This window comes from Coenobita brevimanus, chromosome 88, assembly GCF_032717465.1.
Source record: "Coenobita brevimanus isolate Jiangsu-jjx chromosome 88, ASM3271746v2, whole genome shotgun sequence".
NCBI classification, from domain to species: Eukaryota; Metazoa; Arthropoda; class Malacostraca; order Decapoda; family Coenobitidae; genus Coenobita; species Coenobita brevimanus.
The window spans coordinates 21,144,675-21,163,066 of NC_137041.1; the positions used below are offsets into that span (position 1 = coordinate 21,144,675).

Genomic DNA, 18,392 nt, shown 5'->3' on the forward strand with positions numbered 1-18,392 from the left:
TCTCTCTCTCTCTCTCTCTCTCTCTCTCTCTCTCTCTCTCTCTCTCAACAGTTTGTTTTTACCTAACAGAACCTCATCTATCCATCCATCATCCAATCCTATGTCGTCCCATGAGAAGCGTAGGAGCCCGGGGCTAGGCAAGTTGGTCCCGACATTTAACATGAGAGTGAATACGGTGTGATATCCAACGATTCTTAGTTATGAAGCAGGGACAAGTCTCCTTGGTCACTAGTCAAATTACCCCATGAGTCAAACTTCATCTGGCCAACAACTGAGCTGGAAGGGGACTGGGATATGCGTCAGAGCAGAAGAAACGTTATATACCCGATATTAGAATATTTGTTTTCCTTTCTTTTTTTCCTAGTTATCCTTGTCAGATTCGCCTCTGCACCTTTAGGAGAGATGTCTGGCCGTGGCCGCCATGTTGTGCTGAGGATGGGACAGAACATGCCTCTGCTGGGCCTAGGATGCTCGCAGGTAAGTGGCTAATGGTGATCCTAGCTTCCTTATTATTTACTAGGAAGTGTGTTTTGTAACATGAATGAAACTAGTCTGGAGGTGGGATGTAAATATTAATAATAATAATAATAATAATACGATAATAATAATAATAATAATAATCTATCTATCTATTGCCAGACACCTGGCCACAAACAAATCGCCTCCACGTCGTCCTGTCCCCCATCATTTCACTGCCCTGCTCCCAACTCACACCCCCCTCTCTCATATACCTCTCCACCCCATCCTTCCATCTCATCCTCGGCCTCCCCCTCCCTCTTCCCCCCTCCACCTCACTCACATACACTCTCTTCGTCAGTCTTTCACCCTCCATCCTCTCCACATAATAATAATAATAATAATAATAATAATAAATAATAATTGTAATCGTAGTAGTAGTAGTAGTAGTTGTTATTGTAGTAGTAGTAGTAGTAATAGTAGTAGTAGAGGCAATAACAGTAGTGGTAGCAATAGTAGTAGCAGTAGGAGTAGTAGTGGTAGCAGTAGTTATAATAATAATAATAATAATAATAATAATAATAATATAAAAGTAAATGGTGGTTGCTTCCGTACCTTTTTCACTCTAACTTGCCCTGAAATTCTCATCTCACCATCTAGAAAGATGTTCTGCGACAACAGATTGATACAAGAATATATTGCTGGTCACGAAAAAGTGCTATGGGAAGGATGTACAGCCACTGCAGCTATTATATCTATCTACTCACCTGTTTATCTGCCTATCTATCCATCCATTTATCTATCTATCTAAGATATGGTCATATGTATCGCTCCTCTTCCTTTTGGGCGATTTCTTGTGTATGTTAGGACGGTTCAGTCAGTCAGCTCTATCAGTGTCCATCCTGTATCATTTATTCATTTTTTATGCTCACTACTGCACCTATGCCCACACCAGGAGACTGAACCATCCCTCCAAAACAGAAAATAGCATGAAGGTGAAGAGTATTTATCTACCTATTTACCTATTTATTTGCATATTTATTTTCCTGCAGATGGGCGGGGAAAAACTATCTGCAGCAGTGACAGCCGCCCTAGATGCCGGATATCGCCTCATAGACACCGCCTACGCCTATGAGAACGAAGGTGTGGTGGGCGAGGCGCTGCACAGGTGGCTTGGAAGGACAGGCACACCGAGGGAGGTCGTCTTTGTCGTGACTAAGGCAAAGGAGTGGTTATTTATGGCTTTTGATGGCAGGAAAAGAATGATTTAATTTTCTTGCCTTTGTCTTCAGGTGTAATAATAATAATTAGTTACCTATTCTTATTGTGTAGCCACAGTAACAAAGCTTTACTTCAACTAATTATGGTCAGCATTGCCAGATCCCCAAACCCAAATTATCGTACCTAGGACGTTATAATTATCGCTTTTTGTCCAAAATTATCGCACTCATAAACTAAGGCATTTCTTCACAATTCGGAGGTAGGGTTTTTTTTTTTTTTTTTTTTCAAGAATACTCCCCCAGTATCCCTGCTTGTCGTAAAAGGCGACTAAAAGGGTTGGCGAAGGGTTAGTGCCCCTCCCCGGAAAACAAGTAACTAAAAAGACAAACAATAAGCCTCGGACAAGGACTGGCCATAAGATGACGACCAAGGACCGGACAAAGGACATGGTTATCGGAACGTGGAATGTAAGGGGAGCGAATGATGAGGTGAAAGAGAGAGAGATTGTCCAGGTGCTTGAGGGTGCGAAAGTTGATGTATGAGGAATAACTGAAACAAAATGGAGAGAAGAAAGTGAGAGAATGGGAGTATGGATGGGGTATATGCGCAGGAGTTAGGTGAGAATGAGAGGACAAAAGGAGTGTGTATAGTTGTGAGTAAAAGATGGAAGAAGAGCATAAGACAGTATGGATCAGTTGGGTCAAGGATTGTGTGGGTAAGATTGAAAGTTGGAATACAAATGTGGGTGATGGTGTGTGTGTATGCGCCAACGCAAGATCGTGCAAGCAGAGTGAGAGAAGAGTTCTGGACAAATGTGGAAGTCTGCATGGAAAAGTTTGGAAGGAATGAGAGAGTGTTTTTGATCGGTGATATGAATGGTAAAGTAGGGAATGTGAAGGTGGGTGGAATAGTTGGTGAGTGGGGTGTGCCTGCTGAGATAGATGAGAATGGCAGTTTGTTAGTGGACATTTGTGCTGGGAGTGGGTTGGTGATAGCCAATACCCTCTTCAGGCACAAAATGATCCACAGGTATACATGGCGAGTGATGAGAAGATTGGGTGGTGAACTGAATGAAAGGAAGGCAATAATTGATTATGTGTGTGTGGATGAAAGGATGCGAAAATGTGTAATGGATGCAAGAGTTTAAAGAGGTTGGGGGAGTGGACTTTCTGACCACTACTTGGTGGTAGCCAGAATCAAGGTCCAATTAGGATAGAGAAATAGAAGAAGGGAAGGACGGGAAGGAGTATTTGTAAGGAGAGTGGAAAGGTTACAAGAGGATGAGAAAAAGGCAGAGTATAAGAGAGAAGTGGAGGTACGATTGGGCAAATATGAATTGGAGCAGATGAGGGACATGGAAGGTGAGTGAAGGATATTTACAGAAGAAATATGTGCAGCATGTGATGTGGTGTGTGGGATAAAGAGAAGACGGAGGGGTGTGCTAGAAACAGCGTGGCGGAATGAAGAGGTGGGACAGGCTGTGGCACAAAAGAAGAAAGCATACAATGAATGGATGAGAAATAGGGACATGGAAGAAGTTGAGAGACGGAAGAGAGAGTTATATGTAGAAAGAAAGAGAAAGGTGAAAAGATTAGTAAGAGAAAGAAGAAAGCGGATGAGGAATTTGGAAGGAACTTAAGTGTAAAGTGGAGGGACCGTAGGAAAATGTTCTGGAAAGAGGTGAAAAGAGTAAGACAGGGTGGAGGTGAAGTTAGCAGGGGAGTGGAGAAGGGAGAAAAAGTGAGCTGATGGATAGAACATTTTAAGGAATTGTTGAACATAGAAGATGGAAGTAATGCGAGTATAAGTGGCTGGGGAATGGCTGGGAGAAGGAGGGAGGTGAGAAGACAAGAAGAAATCAGTAGGATAGAAGTTGTGGAAGCAATGAAGAAAGTTAAATTGGGGAAAGCCCCAGGAATTGATGGAGTGTGTGATGAAATGCTGAAGTATGGGGGAGAGACAGTAGTAGAATGGATGTGGAAGATGTGCATACTGGTCTGGGAGGAAGGTAGAGTCCCTGAGGATTGGAAGTCAGGTATAATTATTCCCTTGTACAAAGGAAAAGGGGAAAAAGAAGTGTGGTAATCATAGGGGCATCTGTCTTCTTAGTATAATAGGAAAAATGTATGGTAGGATACTTATTGACAGAGTCAGAGAAAGAATAGAGGAATTAGTTGAAGAAGAACAGGGAGGCTTTTTGGAACGGAAGAGGTTGTGTAGATCAGATATTCATTCTTAGATCTTTAGTGGAAAAGTTCTAGAGAAGGGAAAGAAGTTGTATGCCGTTTTCATGGATTTGGAGAAAGCATATGACAGGGTGGATAGACAAGAAGTGTGGAAAGTATTAAGAATATATGGAGTAGATGGGAAGCTGTTGAATGCTGTGAAGAGTACAATATGTATGATAGTGCTAAGGCTGCAATGCATGTGGATCGTGAACTGAGTGAATTTTTCTCTTTGAAGGTTGGGTTGAAACAGGGATGTGTCATGTCTCCATGGTTGTTCAATCTGTACATGGATGGGGTAATAAAAGAGGTACTAGGTAGGGTAGTGGATGTTGGAGTGGCCCTGGTGAGAGAGGGTAGTGTTTGGAAACTCCCTGTACTGTTGTTTGCAGATGATACTGTGTTGTTGAGTGAAGATGAGGGAAAGCTGCAAGGCTTGGTGGATAAATTTGGGAAAGTGTGTAAGAAACGGAATCTAAAGGTGAATGTAGGGAAGAGTAAAGTGATGGTTTTTGAGAGAGGTGAAGTCAGTGGATGTACAGCGAGGTTGGATGGTAAGGAATTGGAAAATGTAAGTACGTTTAAGTACTTGGGTAGTGTGATGAGTAAGGATGAAGGTTTGGAAGGTGAAGTGCTTGAAAGGGTACAGCAGGGAAGAAAGGTTGCTGGTTCCTTGAAAGCAGTGATAAGAAAAAGGGAAGTGAGCATGGAAGTGAAAAAGTTACATGACCGTATTGTGATACCAACTCTAATGTATGGAAGTGAAGCTTGGACGTTGCTGGAAGGACACAAGTCAAGAGTGAGAGCAGTGGAAATGAGTTATTTAAGAGAAGCCTGTGGAGTCACATGGAGAGACAGGCTGACAAATGAGGATATAAAGGAGCGTTGTGGTGTGGATGTGGATGTGATAGGAAGCGTTAGGAGGAATACACTGAGGTGGTTTGGCCATGTGGAGAGGATGGAGGGTGAAAGACTGACAAAGAGAGTGTATGTGAGTGAGGTGGAGGGGGAAAGAGTGAGGGGGAGGCCGAAGATGAGATGGAGAGATGGGGTGGAGAGGTATATGAGAGAGGGGGATGTGAGTTGGGAGCGGGGCAGTGAAATGGCGGGGGACAGGGCGACGTGGAGGCTATTTGTTTGTGGCCACCCCGAACGGGATTGAGGCGTCTGGCAATAGATAGAAAGATATATAGAGTGATTAACGTTATTGAATTTGTTTAACTGTTAAGTACCTACCAGATTATAATACTAGTTATCGTAAGCTCATATTTAGCTTTCTTCTTCACTGTATCTGCTGATACTTCACGCCTTTTAACTTCTTCCTCTCTAGTCATTTAATTCCTTGTCATCCATGGTAAAGATGCAAAAGCGCTTATAAATCCCAAGTTCATATAGGCTTATATCCAAAGACGGAATAGTTACTGCTGCCGCTGCTGTGCCAACACTGCCTAGCATTACCCAGTTCCCCAGTCCCACTCAAAAGATTATAACAGGAACTGGACGCGTGAGTCCTCGACGACATAATGTACCAGTTCGTGACATACCATATGGAGATAGTGTTTGAAAGTCAGTATACTATGTATTTCGTAAACATTATCACATTATTGACCGAAAAAACACCCATATGAAAGTTATCACATTATCGAATACCTGCTATTGCATATTGCAGTGTGCCAAAAAGTCCCATTATTCGATCATTTTCGCACGTCTGGCAATTCCGATTATGGTATATAAGGTATGTTTAATGTAAATAAGATCTGAAGACCCTCAGGTGACTTCTTGTATAACATCGAGATCTGAAGACAAAGATGATGAAGAACACATGTGCAAATTTTGTCTCAATAACTGGCTAACTATATGATTAACTGTAATCATATTCCTTTCTGATCATATGAGGGACTACAGCTGTTTATATGGAAAGCTACAGCTTTAAAGCTTCTTTTGTTTTCTCTAAAATGTGTTACAAAGAAAAACTGAGCAGACATGAATTCGGTACTTTCCACTGGACCTAATGGCAAAATATTAAGCCAAAATTATTCAGCGAACATTTTTATCAAGAATGTTCAACCAAGTAGCGGCATCTCAATTAGTTTCTGAGAAATTTCAGTGCCAAAAATGCATTTTTGGAATAAAAATGAGTATATTACCTTCAATAATAGGTCGACGTCATATGTTTTTGGCAGAAGGACTTGGGTTACCCTAAGCTACCCTCATGTATAATATCATCAAGACTGAAGAAAAAGAACTGCAAAGAAAAATGATAATACCTAGTTACCTATTCTTAGTATGTAGCCACAATAACGAAGCTTTGCCATAATTATGCTATCTAAAGTGTGTTTATTAAAGACAAAATCTGAAGACCTTAAGGTAACTTTTTGTGACACATTAACATCTGAAGAAATAGGTGTCATAGAATGTATGTGTAGATTTTACGTTTGTCTCAATAACTGGCGAACCATTCATGTAACTGTACCCATATTCCATTCAGATCATAAGAGGGACCCCAGCTATATATCTGGAAAGTTACAGCAATAGCTTAAAGCTATTGTAGTTTTCTCTAATATGTGTTGGAAGTAAAAAAAAATCAAATTGAATTCAGTGCCTTCCACGAGGTTAAATGGTAAAATATTTAGCCAAAATTAGCCAAAAATCATTTTTATTACGGCAATGTAACAAAATAACTGTACGTCAATTCGTTTCTGAGATATTTCAATTCCAAAACGCAATTTTCAGAATAACAATATCACCGACAAAAATAGTTAAAGCTAATCTGTATTTAGCATAAGAACTAGGGCTACCCTAGGGTTCCTTCATGTGTAATATCGTCAAGATTGAGGAAGAAAACAGTGCAAGACAGATAATAATAATAATAATAATAATAATAATAATAATAATAACAACAAAAATAATAATGTTACGTCCACATTCCTCACTACCACAGACCCCAACAACAATAGTTGAGTACAGGAAGGACGACACTCAGTGAATCGTTCTTCGTAGGGTCTGCCTTTCAATGCACAATACACAAGATCAGCTCAGGCACTGTAAACATATATGGGCTTCTCACGTTTGTTATCTTTATTCATCAAGTAATTACATGGTATGCTCACCGGAGGTTCACTAACATCACAAGGTCAAAAGTCAAACTAAACTTAAGTTCTTCTGTTCTCTTCTCGATCTTTAGGTAAACTTCCTAGATACTCGAATGGTCTACCACAAACTCATACCAGCAACAGTTCCCAAAGCAGAGACATCCAAAATATCGCAGATTTTTTTTTTTACTTTTTTACATTATGTAGCACTCTAAATTATTTAGAAAACAAACTAAACAAAAAATACTATCTATCTATCTATTGCCAGACGCCTCAATCCCGTTTGGGGTGGCCACCCATCCCATCCCTCCATCTCATCCTCTGCCTCCCCCTCCCTCTTCCCCCCTCCACCTCACTCACATACACTCTCTTCGTCAGTCTTTCACCCTCCATCCTCTCCACATGGCCAAACCACCTCAGTGTGTTCCTCATAACGCTTCCTATCACATCCACATCCATACCACAACGCTCCTTTATATCATCTTTCGCCAGCCTGTCTCTCCATGTGACTCTACAGGCTCCTCTTAAATAACTCATTTCCACTGCTCTCACTCATGACTTGTGTCTTTCCAACAACGTCCAAGCTTCACTTCCATACATTAGAGTTGGTATCACAATACTGTCATGTAACTTTTTCACTTCCATGCTCACTTCCCTGTTTCTTATCACTGCTTTCAAAGAACCAGCAACCTTTCTTTTCTGCTGTACCCTTTCAAGCACTTCACCTTCCAAACCTCCATCCTTACTCATCACACTACCCAAGTACTTAAACGTACTCACATTTTCCAATTCCTCACCATCCAACCTCGCTGTACATTCACTGACTTCACTTCTCTCAAAGACCATCACTTTACTCTTCCCTACATTCACCTTTAGATTCCGTTTCTTACACACTCTCCCAAACTCATCCACCAAGCCTTGCAGCTCCCCTTCGTCTTCACTCAACAACACAGTATCATCTGCAAACAACAGTACAGGGAGCTTCCAAACACTACCCTCTCTCACCAGGGCCACTCCAACATCCACTACCCTACCTTGTACCTCTTTTATTACCCCATCCATGTACAGATTGAACAACCATGGAGACATGACACATCCCTGTTTCAACCCAACCTTCAAAGAGAAAAATTCACTTAGTTCACCATCCACACGCACTACAGCCTTACCACCATCATACATACTGTACTCTTCACAGCATTCAACAACTTCCCATCTACTCCATATATTCTTAATACTTTCCACAATCCTTGTCTATCCACCCTGTCATATGCTTTCTCCAATTCCATGAAAACCGCATACAACTTCTTTCCCTTCTCTAGAAAGTTTTCCACAAAAGATCTAAGAATGAATATCTGATCTACAGAACCTCTTCCCTTCCTAAAGCCTCCCTGTTCTTCTCCAACTAATTCCTCTGTTCTTTCTCTAACTCTGTCAATAAGTATCCTACCATACACTTTTCCTATTATACTAAGGAGACAAATGCCCCTGTGCTTACCACACACTTCTTTTTCCCCTTTCCCTTTGTACAAGGGCATAATTATACCTGACTTCCAATCTTCCGGGACTCTACCTTCCTCCCAGGCCACTCTACACATCTTCCACATCCATTCTACTACAATCTCTCCCCTATGCTTCAGCATTTCACCACACACTCCATCAATTCCTGGGGCTTTCCCCAATTTAACTTTCTTCATTGCTTCCACAACTTTTATCCTACTGATTTCTTCGTCTCCTCACCTCCCTCCTTCTCCCAGCCATTCCCCAGCCACTTATACTCGCATTACTTCCATCCTGTATGTTCAACAATTCCTTAGAGTGTTCTCTCCATCTGCTCACTTTTTCTCCCTTCTCCGCTAGTAATCTACCATTTTTATCTTTCACTCCCCTGCTAACCTCTCTTCCACCATGTCTTACTCTCTTCATCTCTTTCCAGAACATTTTCTTACAGTCCCTCCACTTTACACTCAAATTCCTTCCAAATTCATCATCCACTCTCTTGTTACTCTCTCTTACTAATCTTTTCACCTCTCTGTTTCTACATATAACTCTCTCTTCCGCCTCTCAACTTCTTCCACGCCCCTATTTCTCATCCATTCATTGTATGCTTTCTTTTTTTGTGCCAAAACTTGTCTCACCTCTTCAGTCCAACACGCTGTTCCTTGCACCCCCCTCCGTCTTCTCTTCCTCCCACACACCACATCACATGCTGCACATATTTCTTCTGTAAATATCCTGCACACACCAAAATAAAGCATAAGAGAGAAAAAGAGATTAAAAGTTAATGAATAACTTTACAAAATAACTCCATTCACAACAGCAGGCTAACTGGCAGCTCTGACACGTACAAAAACTGTGAGAATCACCAGGAACCCTCCAGGACTACCTAACTAGAGAAACCCACTTCTCAACACTAGCCCCTCCCTAGTCCTTTTGGCATCCCAACAAAATTAAACAATGTACACAAACCTAATTTTTAATCCAAAGTAAACATTTAATTATACACAAAAATAATCTTCCAATTTATCAGGTCTTCTCCTACACAGCTTCCAATGACGTCCTTGCTCCACAGCACAGTCCATTTCCCCTGAAATGACTTGGTCCTCTTCCTGATTCACTTGTTCCCATAGGAAACTGTCACCATCCTCTTGTAGTTCGGTTCCTTGGTCCTTCTCCACGGCACCGACTACAGGTGTGCCTGATTCTTCAGGGACATCCTAGCTGTACTCTCCTGGCCCATAGTACTGCCACAAACGATTTACGTGTACAACCTTTGGACGAGATTTCGAGCCTCCCCAAATCCGATACGTTACATCTGACAGGTGGTCCATCACAATGTAGAGCCTATCCAATGGGTTCTGCAGCTTCAGTGACTGTCCCTTTTTCTGCTGAGGATTGTATAACCAAACTTTGTCACCATTCTTGAAGCTCACTTCACATGCCTTGGCATCATACCTGTGCTTCATCACTTCACCTGAAAATTTCAAAGCTCTGTGAACCTGATGATGTACCTCCGCCATTTTTCTTGAAGATACTTCGTATAGCTGGAGGTTTTGGTAAGCAGCTCTTCACCAGGTGGTCTTCGTATTAACTGATCAACTGGCAATCGTTATTTGTGGCCCAGCGTCACTTTTGCATGTGAGTAGCCGGTAGACTCGTGGGATGCAGACCAGTATGCTTTCAGCAGTGCAGGTAATTTCTGGTCCAAATCTCCCTTTACTCAGTACTTGATAAGTTATTGTCCCAGGGTCCAGTTGAATTTCTCCACCATCCCATGTGACTGTGGCCTTAGTGACTCGTCGTGGGCATCTTGATCTCCAGTAACTTGCAGCAATCACAGAACACAACAGACTCGAAGTTTCTACCCTGGTCTGAATGTAGCTCTTGTGGCATCCCAAAACAACAGAAGAACTGGTCAATCAAAACCTGAGCAACAATCGCGGCCTCTTGATCAGGGATGGCATGGGCTTCTGGCAACTTTGTGAAATAGTCCATGGCATAGGTCCAGCAGTGTCCACTGCAACTCTTTCCACTGGTGCACTCACTTGTTACAGCTGAAGGGGGGTGCAACCACTTTTCTTAGGTCCATTTTTGGCATATCGTACATCATAGGCTCGACACCACTCTTCAATGTCCTGATGCATGCCAGTTCAGTAGAACCTCCATCACAGCCGACTTAGAGTTTTTTTCACTCCCAGGTGTTCAGAAATGACCTTGTTGTGAGAAATTTCTAATACGTCAGACCTCATTTTCTTTGGTACCACCAATTGCCAATTATAGCTGAGCCCATTGGGTGTCTCCAACTGACTCTTCAGTAGTCCATCGTTCAAACGAAAAAGGTCCCACTGACTCCAGTACCTCTTGGTCTCAGGGCTGAACCAGGAAACCTTTTCCCAAGATGGTCACACTGTACTCCACTGAAGCCAGTCAAAAGCACTGGTTGTAATTCTGCATCCTATATCAGCATCCTCTTAAGGTCTTCTGCAGCTAACTGTGACCCTGTCACAACAGTATGGCTCCATTTCTTGCTATGATCTTCTTTCGCATTACACTGCTCACAAGGTGGGTCACAAGGCCGATGACTCAGCCGGTCAACATTGTCATGTACCCTCCCTGGACGGTGCTGCACCTCATGGTTGTGCTGGCCCAGCTTCCCGAGCCAGCATGCTGGTTGTCCTTCTGGCTTGTTAATAACCCTGCTCAGGTAACCCTCTGTTTTTATCACATGTCAGGTAACCCGGGGTCTGACAGACCCCAATTTAAAAAAATAAAGGAAAAACAATTGCATTACATTTATTGAAATGTGCACTGAAACACAACTTACAGAGCATGTCTTCTTACTTCTAATGCAAAATGTATGTGACCATGATTGAAAATATTTTTTGTTAATTTTTGAAAAATAAAAAATGATATACTGATTTTAGCGGTTACCTGACTAAAACTGATGATTATCAACTTGTTTTGAATCATCATCTGCACTAGACCAATGCCCCAGCTATTTGTAAGAAAAAGTGGAATCACAGCAAATGAATTACAATTGTAGGCAGGGACGATGAAAACGACAAAATATTTTGGAGCCTTTTTCGGTATTCTCGAAAGGACTTACATCAAGTTCTTCCATCGAGTACTTCTTACATAAAATCTATATATATTCAGGCCTCCCAATACAGCAGCTTGTTATTGTTTAGAGCACCTATTTTGTCCAATAAATTAATCATCTGAAGTATTTTCATCTTGCAGAGAGAGGAAAAAAAAATTAGCATTGTCACATGTTTCCATCATATATATATATATATATATATATATATATATATATATATATATATATATATGACCCTCTGTGGTACAGTGGTAAAGTGCACGTTCTCATACACTGAAGAATGAGGGTTTGCGCCCCGCCAGGGTATAAAACTTTGGGAGCGTTCTTCTGGCCACATACTGCATTGGCGGACACAAGGGGGCTGTGGTTGAACCAGTGTCTCATACTGTAAAGTATGCTTGCACCCAGTCAGCTTGCGAGAGTCAATTACACTTGGTTCACAGACTACACACGCATCCAAAACCATTCCAACACACCAGTTACACTTACAAGCACTTCTCACGCTACATACAATCTCTACTAGACACCCTAAGTCACTTGGTAGAGATACATTGGCTGTATCGTCCCCACTTCGGTAGGGATATTCCGGTTCTGCAGTGGACACTCAAACGGCTGTTGAGATGAGAGATGATATATATATATATATATATATATATATATATATATATATATATATATATATATATATATATATATATATATATGGACTTTGGTAATATATGAAAATAAAAGAAAAAAAAATGGAGCTGAGGTTTTTCAGACCCCAGGTTACCTGATGAGATTCAATGTTTTCAGCCGCTTGAGTGATGCATATCCCTTCCTGATGATGAAGTAGGACCCATACAAGTAGGGGTGGAAAAAGTCAAGGCTCCTTATCACTGCCAAGAGCATCTTATGGGTCACACAGTAGTTCCGCTCCAGTGGGCTGAGCTTCTTACTGTAATGCACCACCACATACCCTTTGTCATCCTTCTGCAGCAGGACTCCACCAATGCCATGGTCACTAGTGTCACAGTCCAGGATGAATGGCTGACTGTGATCTAGGTACTGTAACACTGGAGAGCTTGCCAATGCATGCCTGAGTTCATCAAAGGCCTTCTGAGTCAATAAAGTCCACACAAACTTCTTCCTCTTCCCCATCAACTTGTCTCGAGGTGCAGCTATAGTTGTAAAGCCCTTGACAAAACATCGGCAGGAGGTACACAAACCCAGAAAACTCTGTAACACCTTCATTCAACTTGGAACCTGCAAGTTTTTCACAGCTGCCACCTTCTCTGGATCAGTTCAAACGCCTCCGTCGTCTACAATGTGCCCCAAGTACTTTACTTCCTCCTGAAACAAGTGGCACTTCTTGGGGTTCAGCTTGAGGAGCACTGTTCGGATCCTGCTGAACACCTCCAAGAGCCTCTCCAGTTCCTGGTCGAAAGTCCGTCCAAGTACACTTACATCGTCAATATAGATGAGAGTGTCTGCCAATGCAGGCCTTCCAGTACTCAATCCATGAGACACTCAGAAGTAGCTGGGGCATTGCATTGGCCAAATGGTATCACTATAAACTACCATAACCCTACCCATAAGAAAAGGCTATTTTCTCCTTTTCATTTTCGGTGACCTTGACCTGATGGTATCCTGCTTTCATGTCTAGGGTGGAGAACCACTTGGCACCTGGCAGAGAAACCAGCATGACGGCAGTTCTTGGCAAGAGTTACGCATCCTTCACTGTCACTTCATTCAAGGCTCAGTAATTCACACAGCACCTCACCAAGCCATTCTTCTTTCTTACCAGAACAACGCCTGATGCCCAAAGACTGCTGGACTTTTCTATCATTCCCTGACTTTGGAAATTCTCTCTCTCCCTCTCCACGTCTTGCTGTTGAGCTGGCACCATCCTTCGATCTGGCTGTTGAATTGAGAGGTGGTCCACGGTGTTGAAGCAATGTTCTACGAGATCTCTCCATCCTAGGTCTAGGTCTCTGATGGAAGAGACATCAGCAAACTTCACTAGCAGTTGCCTTAGCTGCGACACTTGTGAGTCATCCAGGCACTGACGACCCTTTGAAAACAAGTCTTGCAAGTGGTCTGGCAGACTCCCATCTTCTTTGACTACATTCATTTTACAGGCCTTACACTGATGCCACTCAGGGTTTACTGCCAGGCACAGTTCCACAATTTCTCCCTCATTGATCTTCTGTGTCTCATGGGAGAAATTGTCCACCACAACTCGCACTTCGCCTGCACCTGTTTCCACCAAAATCCTTCCCACCATCACTCCAGCCTTTGTCTTGCACTGTCCATCAGGCTCCACCATCCCTAGACAGCTGTCAAAGGAGCCACTCACCTTACACTGGAGTAGTAGTTCTGATCTAGTGGGGTATCACTGTAGTGTGCAGTGCCCTCATGTCACCATCAGAGCTGGTACATCTCACTGCCATGCTAAGATCGACTTTCCTCGAACCTAGAGCCTCATGGAGCAAAAGTCCAGATCACATCCCATGGACATCAGATAGTCCAGACCTAGAGGGCAAGGATCCTCCATGTCAGCCACGTAGAATGGAAGCCTAGCCTCCTATCCCCCTCCCCCCCGCACTATAATCTGGATGTCGAAGGATCCCCTAAGTTCTGTGCAGTGATCAGTTACACCACACAATTGTTCTGATGACTCAGGCAGATATCGATAATGTAACTCATCAGGCTCACAAGAGTCTGCTCTGAGGCTAAATCAATCGCCAGGGAACCCTTCTTTCCGTCAATTCTTCCTTCTACTTGCACACTGTCAATCGCAGTTCTCTTTACATTTTCTATGTGGTGGGGTTGCTTGGGAAAAACTGGCTGGTTGTTGACCCTTGTCCCCTGCCTTTACTAATTAACCCTTTTTTTCCTCGTATTTTGCAGCCTTGCAGTTGTCCTTCTCCTCTGGGCAATTATAAATGAAATGTCCAACCTCATCACATGTCTGAGAACCTTTTGTTGCAATCGTAGATTACCTTGCACTGTTCCGTTCTTGCTCTTTCTCCCATTTGTACCAATCCTCCTTGTGTACTGGCTTTCCAGTAGACCAGCAACCTCCTCCGATCTTTTCATGTTCCCTCTTCCACTTGAAGCAGTCCTCTTTCCTATGTCCTGGCTTTTCACATCACCAGCAACTTCTATCAAATTTCTCTGCTTCATGTACAGTCGCCAAACTTTCCACCTGGGCATCCTAGCAGCGAGAGGTGGGTAACGGAGTGCTGGCAACAGTGTATATGTTTGTTCGTGTGTACAGTTGGAGAAATTTCCGCGCGGGACACTGCGTAGAAGGCAGCAGGAGCGGCAAATAATTTGATCTGGTAACATTGCTGGGTGTAAAGGAGGGGTGGGACGTGCGGGGTAGGTGAGGGACTGGGGGGTAGTGGTGGGTAGCTGTGTGGTGGGAGGGGTGGGACGTGAGGGATGGGAGGGGTAGTGGGGGTAGCTGTGTGCTGGGAGGGATGGGAGTGGAGGTAGCGGAGTGTTGGGGAGAGGCTTAGTAGCCATTTAATGTCGTAACATAATTTGCTTTGATTTTAAATGAATGTGTTTTTATGATAGAGGAACACACGAAGTAGCAACAAGCTGTAACGTGATGGTTCATTACATGATGAAAAATCGTCAGTTCAATGATCATGCAAGGCTGATATAAACACACAGACAACACCAACAAGTAACCTGATGACTCGCCCCCCTTCAGTATCTATAACATCCCCATTGTAACACAGACTAATATGAGACGTTTACTTCGGAGACGTCTCAGAAAAGTTGCTCATACATTCTTACTTGTAACGTAGATATATAGTGTATGGAAAAAAAAGTAAATATATTATTCCATTTCTACGTTGTCTCGGTCAACCATTAGTATTTCTTACCCCATTAGGCATTACAGAATGTTAGATTTTAAGACAAATGCATATTTGTTAGCTGTCAATGTGAATTTGATATATTTTCTAAATCGTAAGCACATGCCGGCTCCTTGTCACAAACTAATTTAAGCATATACCAGACCTATATCTTTTGAGGTCAATCAATAGCGTCTGCGTGTGTGTGTTGTTCAGTGTATAATACTGGGTCTCTCGCTGTCTAACTCTCTCAGTTTATCTCACAGAGACTCATAAGTAGGCTTAGGATAATCATGCATTTGCATATGTGCATATGCAAATGCATATTCTAGCCATTTATGAGCGAAAGTGCATATTCCTACTTTTTTGTTTACTTATGCGGCATATTCTTTGAAATTTCCTGGGTACTATAACGTCTTCAACCTGTAATAATATTTAAAGTCATAATATCCGTCCGATCATAGTGAATTATATACTGCTTAACTGGCTGTGGTTGGAATGGTCTTGACATGATGGTCAGTCGACAGCAGCTGAGTGAGATGGATTCGTGTATCAACCACTTGACTCACCAGAGTCTGAGATGCATGCATGGCCTGTGACTATTATATATATATATATATATATATATATATATATATATATATATATATATTTATCTATCATCTATCTATCTATCTCTCTCTCTCTCTCTCTCTCTCTCTCTCTCTCTCTCTCTCTCTCTCTCTCTCTCTCTCTCTCTCTCTATATATATATCTATCTATATATATATATATATATATATATAAGCGTTGCCTTAGTCCCTGGTGGGGTCGGCCACTCTTATATGTTGTCGTCTGTAACTTCTGTCCGCTGCGTCCTCTTAATTCTTCCAGGCCCAACTGCCTCATTTCTTTCTCAATTCCATCTCTCTACCTACTCCTTTGTCTTCCCCTCGTTCATCTCCTTTCCACTGACTCCTCCATGCCACGTTCACAGGATCAACTTCCTCCATCCTGGTCACATGCCCATACCAACTCAACTGACACAACTCCCGCCTCTGCTCTAATGTCATTATTCCTCCTCCTTTCTCTGTGACATACCCATCAGCCATTGCAGCATCCTCATCTCTGTCCTCTCCAGCTGTTTCTCTTCAGTTTCCCCAACGCCCAGGCTTCTGCGCCATACAGCAATTTAATAGCAACTTTTGGAAGACGGCTTCAGGTCATTCCTCCATCTACCTCACACACCCCAAACGGCGGCGCTCTCCCTAGTTGGGAAAGCACTGGTTTACAAGATCATTGCCAACCGAATGCTAACCCAACATAGTCATTGGTACTGACACATTCTATTTGTGACGTTTTTTGCTCTTGATTCAGTTGATAATACTTGTTTATCCAGACAAATGTTAGAATGCGTAGTACTAGATTAATGCATGAAGTTTATCAGAAACTCAGTAGAATAGAATAGTTTGGTTGAAAAAAGCTTCTTGTTTAAATGTAATGGGACAAATAAGTCCTTCCTTCGACCTATTTTTCATAAAGAATTATTATTCAGCTATATTCTCCTCAACTGTGAGTTATATGAGACAATTATTATCTCACAGTGTGTGTGGAAGGAGTGAGTGGAGAGGAGAACTGCCTGCCAATTTTTAATGCGTTTGGGTGAGTGTGTGTAATTCACCGGTTCGGTCAGGATAACGTGATTGGCGTGATCGCCAGCTCATTACCCTCCAGGAAAAGAGCTGAGAGGTCATATAGTCGGACCTAGGGCAAGGCTGTGACCTTCACACACGCACACAACCATTCCCTCCCTCAAGAGGAACAGTAACCTCCCACTTCGTTAGTGAAACTTTACGCACCCAGTCCCGCGCGAACCCCCGTCCTACTAGATGGCAGGCGAAGGCATTACCACTAAGCCAGTTGGTGTGTGTGTGTGTGTGTGTGTGTGTGTGTGTGTGTGTGTGTGTGTGTGTGTGTGTGTGTGTGTGGAGGCTGGTTACAACAACTGCTTGGACGGAGCGACCGCTACTGCTAGCACATTTGTAGATATTTCATTCAGAAAATTTCGTAAAACGTTAGGTGCATCCACAATTTGTAGCAATGCAAGTCTTACATACTGCTGGTAATTTTGTGTGAGTGTCGTGTGTATTTTGTCAAATATATCACCATCTTTAATAGCGACATTAGGGTCCATATTCACTTCAGATGACAACTGAAAAATAGACTGTCTATCTATCTATTGCCAGACGCCATAATCCCGTAAGGGGTGGCCATTTGACTTTAAGTTATTTGTTTTACGGGGAGGGGCACTAACCCTCCACCAACCCACTTGTTGACACGTAGGGAGCACGTATGGTTTGGTTATATGGTTACCACCTAGCGTTGTAAATGATTTCTTGGCTTACAGGAAACCATTTGGTTTGTCACTCAATGTAAAGCCACCTGTAAAGGAAAGAAAAACAGTAAAAAATGACAGGAAAGATAGGAGAAATAGGAAGAGAGGAGTGAAGGCGCAGAAAAAGAATGATAAAGGCTAAGGAAGAAGCAGACAGCACTACATCAAGTGAGTGGATGATGGTCCCCACCACCTGTACCTTATTCCTGCCAACCGAATGGTTACCAATGTGACTGTATGTAGGGAAATCTACTGCGTCTGTCAGAGAGAGAGAGAGAGAGAGAGAGAGAGAGAGAGAGAGATTATGCACGTTTAATACTCGTATAATCACGCACATATGCACAAAAGCATAAAATTATATAGGTCTATTAAGATATGAGAGACTGGCCTTAACAAAGTGTTGACTGGAGTATACTTAAATTTATAGTCTGGTATGAAGGCCAGGCTCATCCATCCGTAAGTAGGGTAAGTGCCTATAGGACTAAGAAAGGATAACAAATTACGCCGTCAGTACTAAAGGATGTATTTTCCTTATTCTGCCAGCGTTCGGTCTTAACAGTAGTTGATTTATACAAAT

General features: G+C 42.5%; 1 protein-coding gene across 1 annotated transcript in view; it reads left to right on the top strand.

Moving 5' to 3' along the window:
• Positions 1-402: 402 nt before the first annotated feature.
• Positions 403-18,392, top strand: part of LOC145411232 (aldo-keto reductase family 1 member B1-like) — a 57,302-nt gene continuing 39,312 nt past the window's right edge. The window contains exons 1-2 of the mRNA XM_080281297.1: positions 403-477; positions 1,509-1,676. Of these exons, the coding sequence (XP_080137423.1) occupies positions 403-477; positions 1,509-1,676 (243 nt within the window). The remainder of the gene's footprint in view (positions 478-1,508; positions 1,677-18,392) is intronic.